At 34.3% G+C, this 6,481-nt stretch overlaps 1 protein-coding gene across 1 annotated transcript in view; it reads right to left on the reverse strand.

Moving 5' to 3' along the window:
* Positions 1 to 646: 646 nt before the first annotated feature.
* The window catches only part of LOC107083437 (stromal cell-derived factor 1-like), a 10,943-nt gene continuing 5,108 nt past the window's right edge, over positions 647 to 6,481 (reverse strand). The window contains exons 3-4 of the mRNA XM_015372663.1: positions 3,822 to 3,905; positions 647 to 3,192 (exon numbers count right to left, since the gene is read on the reverse strand). Coding sequence (XP_015228149.1) covers positions 3,153 to 3,192; positions 3,822 to 3,905 — 124 coding nt within the window. The 3' untranslated portion in view covers positions 647 to 3,152. The remainder of the gene's footprint in view (positions 3,193 to 3,821; positions 3,906 to 6,481) is intronic.

Below are 6,481 nucleotides of genomic sequence, written 5' to 3' on the forward strand. Positions count from 1 at the left end.
ATTCAAGAAAATCCTCCACTATACCTTTAAACATCAGAAAATTAGCTTCAAATAGGAACAACATCAAAACTGAAGTGTGAATTGGATAAAAGACATGCAGCTCAATTATATTTATCTTATACTTTATTGAAAAATGGGCATATATAGCATCAAAATAAAAAAAATAATAATACAGCCTTATGGCTTACAATGTGTGAGAAAACAGGAAGAAATCATCTAATCCACTATAAAAGAGTAAGTCAGAAGCTGCCACATAAGAATCATTTTCACATTGTCTTGGGCTCCATAGGAAAGCTCATTTTGATTCATTAACTGATACACCAGTAGAAGCAAACCTTAAAAGAAAAGTGAATTTTATCTAATAAACTCATAAGATGTATTTTCTCCATATAAAAAAAAACCCTGACATTTTGGTTCCATTTTATATTTTCTTCAGTGACAGAAAAAGTAAAACTCAGCTTGAAATAGCTTCATGTCTATTACAACATCTAATTACATTTTTAAACAGAGACATTCTTGGTGAGAGTCTTGTTACTGTGATTCGTTTCCATAAATGCATCACTCCCCTGGGGTCAATGTAGGTAATCTTTCATGTTAAAAGAGAGAGATTAATGTTAAAAGGATACGAAATGTTCACTTTTTCCCCAATTTGAAGGTATTAGTGGATGGAAATACACAATGAAAAAAAAGGCATTTATTTATTTTTAGCCTTGTTGAAACACTCCTTTACTGAGCAATGCGTGGATTAATGGGTAGCCAGCTCTGTCACATTTAAGAGAGAGTAATTACAAGATTATTGCACCATTTGCTGCAAACTGGCAGGGGAAAGATAGGTAACAACTACACTGTGAAAAACAGTCAAATAAACACAAAACAAAACACACAAAGAAGAACATGAAATAATGATGATAACCACCTGGATGTGGATGAATAGTTCTGAGTGAAACTGGGAAAAGAGGCTTTGGGGTGCTGGCGGCGTCCAGATTGAAAGCACATGCTGGACGCTCTGATCTAAACTGAGGTTTGGTTCTGTTTTGGCTCAATGGCTTTGTTGACACGTCATACATCAACCAAAGTTAAACAATAAAAAAATATCAAATTGTTCTGTTGGTTTGACTCTAGAGCCGAGCTGAGGGGATTTTGTATTCAAAAGCAGTGACAAAATCCCTTTATGTTTTTAGTCATGTCAGACTTAACAGATTTTGCTCAGTTCTGGGTTGTTAAGGTCTCACTCTGATTGGTGAAGCAACAACATTAAGAGGTAAAAAAAATACACAGTTATTTTAAGCTGTCAAGCAGTGACAGTGTTGTATTTCTTTTGTAGGAACATAGAGGATTACAAAGTGTTTATGTGTGATAAAGAGGTTTAATACTGAAAACACAGCCTTCATTTAGTATTTCTTCCCTATTCTATACTTTATAAACAATTAGTAAGATTACACAAATAAAAATTATAGAAAAACACTTAAAGACATCTGATAATAAAGTGGCTCAAATATATATATATATATAAATGTAAAAAAAGTTGATAAAAAAACTTCCCTTTTACCACCCCAAACTTTCCCTTTGTGACATTCATTACCCATCTAATTTAGAAATTAATTAGCTTTTTATTCCTACCCAGGAATGGTGTTGGTATAAAACACTAAAATTATAAGCATACAAGGGCTCAAAAAATGTAAAAAACCTTAAAATAAATTCAACTTTTATTGCAGCAACAAAAATTCAACCTGAAATAATGTAAAAAATCCCAAATTTATTCTGAATAGGTTTTTTGTATTATGAAAGGATTTATCCTAGGATAAATTTTGATTGTTTATTTAACAAAAAATTGCTTTTTAAAATTATAATTCATTCTGATTTGTTGGATTGTTGGTTTATGCTAATGTTATAAAATATGTTTTTATTTTAGGACTTTTTACACATTTTTGATAAAGGTGGGGCAATACATGAGGACATCGCATATACAACTCTTTTCACATTAAAACTAAACCTAAGAATGATCCATTTATTTTGAAGTGGGCAGGTTTTCTATTGTTTAATCCTTTTTTCTCCCATCGCTACAATAAGAACAAAATATATTTTATTCTTAGTGTGTCCTCTCATCAATAAATCCTTAAGACACATGCTTAAATCCCAGGGGTTAGTAGCTATTTCCATTTTGCATGGGATAATAAAAAATAAAAAAAAACATGATATGCAGCCATGTAAATGCCTCTGATCTCTCAGTATAGCACCATGACACCAGGGTTTGTGTCCACTAGGTGTGCAGTGAGCTCAAAAGTGAGGCGGTGACTGGGTTTGGCCAGCTGTGTCCCGTGTTTCTCCCATTACCTCTCAGTCAAACATGGACGCCATGTTCACCTCTGATCAACAGAAAAGTTCTGCAGTCGTGTCCGGGAAAAAAACCACATTCCATGTAGAGAGAGGGAAAGATGGAGGCCAGAAAGGAAATGTATACGACATGGTGATGGAGAACATGCGGGTGGTTTTTATGACAGATGAAGAGGGAGGAGATGGAAGCTTGGGAATCTTTAGTGGAAGCGTGGTGTATTTAGTAGAAAATGAGTCATGTTGACTTGAATGAGTTCCCTTTGGTGTTTGCAAATTGAGCACTTCTTCATTTTAATAAAGCGCAACTGATATATCAGTGCACCAATGTCCTCTTGGAGCTTTTTTTAGTATTTGACTCAGTCAAGAGATCGTATAACTTAAGTTCATACAGTATAATAATAATAATAAGCTGTGAATGAGGTACAGGGTGTAGAAAACAAACCCTGAATAGAAACAAGCAAAGACACAAAGATCATTTAGTTTTTACACTTTCAGAAACGTTTCTGTTTTATGCATCTCCCAGAACTCAACTCTGAAGATACAATCCTGGTTTGCATCTTGTTGTTCCAACGTATCCTGGAATCTGGAGCTTCTGTGGATTTCTGAAGATGACTCCTCACCTAGTAGAGGGAATGACGGTGGTGCATTCAGTGCAGGTTTGGAGGTGAAGTGCTGCTTCTGCAAGCGGTCCACAGATATGGACAGGTAGGTAGCATACAGCGTGTTGGCATACATCCAAAGCAGTGTCCGGGAGGTGTAGAGGTCGACCTGGGGTTTCAGGTATGGAGGCAGTATATTCCATACTCCTTGTCTGTGGTCTAGATTTTCTTGGCATGGCGTTTTTTGGATCTTTTCACCCTTGAGAGAAAAACAGAGGGGTAAAAATAAGGTTAGGGTTTGTGTTTCTCTTATGGATCAGATGGGAAATGTGGGTTTAGATACCATGAATACCTAAACAGATCATAAAAATAATCAGTCTAGACTTATAAAGCACCCTAGTTTGATTTGGTAATGGTATTCTTTTGTGTTTATAATAAATACGAAAACATAAATTCTATGTTCAGATGATGTCAGACATCAGAAATATGCATTTCACAGAGAGCTGAATTTGGTAGAAGAACGTTAATATTTTACTCCAAGCCAAACATACTCTATAACATGCAGTTAGTGAAGATGTAAACGTGGAAATGTTAATGACAAAGGTAAATACTGAACATCTGCTTCTGCTGTTCTATTGTAAATGGATGAAAACTTTAACAGATTTATGCATAAGAAGAAGCATGAATGGTGTTTGAAGGTGAAGTCTATTTTAACTTAGTGGTAATTACTTCTCTGATTGTCCATTTGCACGGTGTAAACAGTTTCAGAGAGTAATTTTGAGCGAGAATGTGAAAAAGATGTCTTTGGTGATTTATTTCTGTCCTACAGAATATACTCTTGTGTGGGCAAAGCCACATATTTTATGTTTTCCTGAGTTTTCCTCTTACTTGTTAATGGCGTTCTTCAGGTACTGCTGCAGCCACTTGGTCTCAGGGTTGATGCAAACCTCCCTGTTGTTCTTCAGTTTAGCGCTGTGAAGAAAGAGATGGATTACATACCATGTGTCTGCAATTATTTACTGTGATTATTAACATTCGACATGCAGATGGACATTTACTTCTCAGGTTTTTGTGTTTACACAAAGAGATAGAGAGGAGCTTTTTGAGTTTGGTCCAGTCACATATAATATAAATCAGTCTCAAGGACGCTGCTAAGGGAAATTTATGCTTCAGAAGCCTTTTTTTTTATGCTAGGCATAAAGATTGGATCTACTAAAGACCATAAACAATAACCTGACTTCTACAAAAACAAAACAAAACACAAGACTTGTTATTAAATAGATTAAAGCAGCTCTTACGTTAGAGATAATGGTAATTAAACATATACACATAAAGGGCCTTACAAAGTTACCTTCACCCCTATTGATAAGTAAAACTTATGGTTTGTCAGTTGTGTTAAATTACAAGCCAAAGGTTTGACTAAAATCCAACAATTATTTTGAGTTGGACTATGTTTTCCAAAACCTATATTATAAAACAAAATCTGGAACACGGATCTTTTTAGATACCTAATACCCTATATAATAAAAATAAACATTTTACTGCTGAATATTTAACAGTTTTTAAGTTGATCCCAAAGAATGAAAGCTCATTTTCATTAGTTACTTATTTTATTATCCAAGCTTGTCCATATATACAGTTGGAGCAATATTTAGATCATTTAAAATATCTAAAACTGTGACCAAAAAAAACAAAGGGTTGATGGAGACTCAAAACCATGTTATTATTTCCCTCCAAATTAATAGTTAATCAGTGCCTGGATATAACTTCAAAGACTGAGATACAAATCAGGTTAAAAGTTGTTCCAAATTGTTGAAAGATTTAAAAAAAGGATATACTGCTGCTACTAGATTCCACCTTGCACTATTTCACACCAGCGAAGGGAAGCAGCTTTCTTTATCAGTTTATAAAAGACTAATATATCAAGGGTTCCAGTTCAGTTGAATAAATCAGAGGAATCAGGGGAGCTTTGGTGCTAAATTCTACATTGGATGTCATTATAATATGTCTCTTATGCTTTATGAACATTTTGATCTAAAGCACCTTGTCTGCAGCTTTTAAAGATTCTCAGCTCCTCCTGCAACACATTTAAACTCTGTGCATGATATATAACAGCCTGTTGCTGTATGTTTAGGACTAAAGGTGAAAAATCACAAGTTTCTGTTTCCAATCAGACGCAGAGGAAGAGGAAGACTCACATAGCTGAAGAGACTGAGCTTAACATGTAAAGATGTCTATGCTTCAGATCAAACCAGGTTATTATTTAGTGAGGAAACATCCTCTTGAAATTTAGATAAAAGGATTATGTTAGTTGTATGTTAGTGTCCTGATCATTGTTAGAATCCTAAATGTATGCATTTTTTTTTATCTATGTACCATAGTTATTGGTCATCCTGCAGTAGGTGAAATTGCCACATTAATTTAAGCTATTGACTGATTTAACTGCATAACATTTGGGCTTAATTAGTAACAATTCCTCCAGGCATCCAAATGTTTTTCACAGGTGTTCGTTTTACATTACAACAGGATATTCATGTTATTTTGTACAAAACAAAAGTCTTCTTGCAATGTTAGATCTCAGCTTTCCTCCACAGCTCCTGCTGGGATTTATAGTGGGAATCATTGTTGGCCAGATTTTAAACGTCCCATCTCTTCGTCTTTAAGCACATTTCCATGTTCACATGCCTGCCGCTTTCGCCATTGGCAGCCTGCAAAAAGACTTAGCTCTGGATTCAGCTTTTTAACAGGTTACATAAATACATCGCTGTAATGTAATCGCTGATCATTTTATCTCTTTGGTCCCCTTTGAGTCTAATGACAGAAGCAGTGAAGCATACTGATAACACCGTAACTCACAAAGTTTTGTCTGGAAAAATAAGCACGCTTTAGTTTTTAATGTGGCCGCATGAGGCTTTGATTAACTTAAAGTCAATTTAATGCTAAGATATACTTCAAAAATAGGTTTATGAACTTACAGTAAGTACTAAAAACTGATCCTTAAATCACCGCCTCATGAGGCATTTCTTTTGTAATCTATTACATTATTCTAATCATTAGAATATAAAAACTAATTTCCAACCTAAGACATTTAAAATATGTTTTATTATTGTAGCATAACTTCACGCTTAAACTTGTTTTGTGTGAGTGAGCCTCAGAGTTTGCTTTTTTTACTCCTCAGTAAATTCAAAGGGGATACAATATACTCTGGTCCGTTTCCAGCTTTTTAAGTTGTTTCAAACCTTCAATTTGTTTTAGATAACTGTTGTGAACCGATTAATGAGAATAACTACATATCACCGTTCAATGATTTATATCCTCTTTAGTTTTTTCTTATTTTGAAGAAAGGAAAATAGTGTCTACAATCTTCAAACTAACATTAAAAATTAACACATAAATCACAAAAATACCTGATATGTTGCTGTTGAATGTATTATCATCAAGTCCATTCATTGTTACCTTTGTGATTTTAATTTCTTTCTTTCTTTCTTTCTTTCTTTCTTTCTTTCTTTCTTTCTTTCTTTCTTTCTTTCTTTCTTTCTGTGCATGCA

The sequence above is a fragment of the Cyprinodon variegatus genome, unplaced genomic scaffold (assembly GCF_000732505.1).
Source record: "Cyprinodon variegatus isolate N-32 unplaced genomic scaffold, C_variegatus-1.0 Scaffold74, whole genome shotgun sequence".
In the NCBI taxonomy this organism is placed as follows: domain Eukaryota; kingdom Metazoa; phylum Chordata; class Actinopteri; order Cyprinodontiformes; family Cyprinodontidae; genus Cyprinodon; species Cyprinodon variegatus.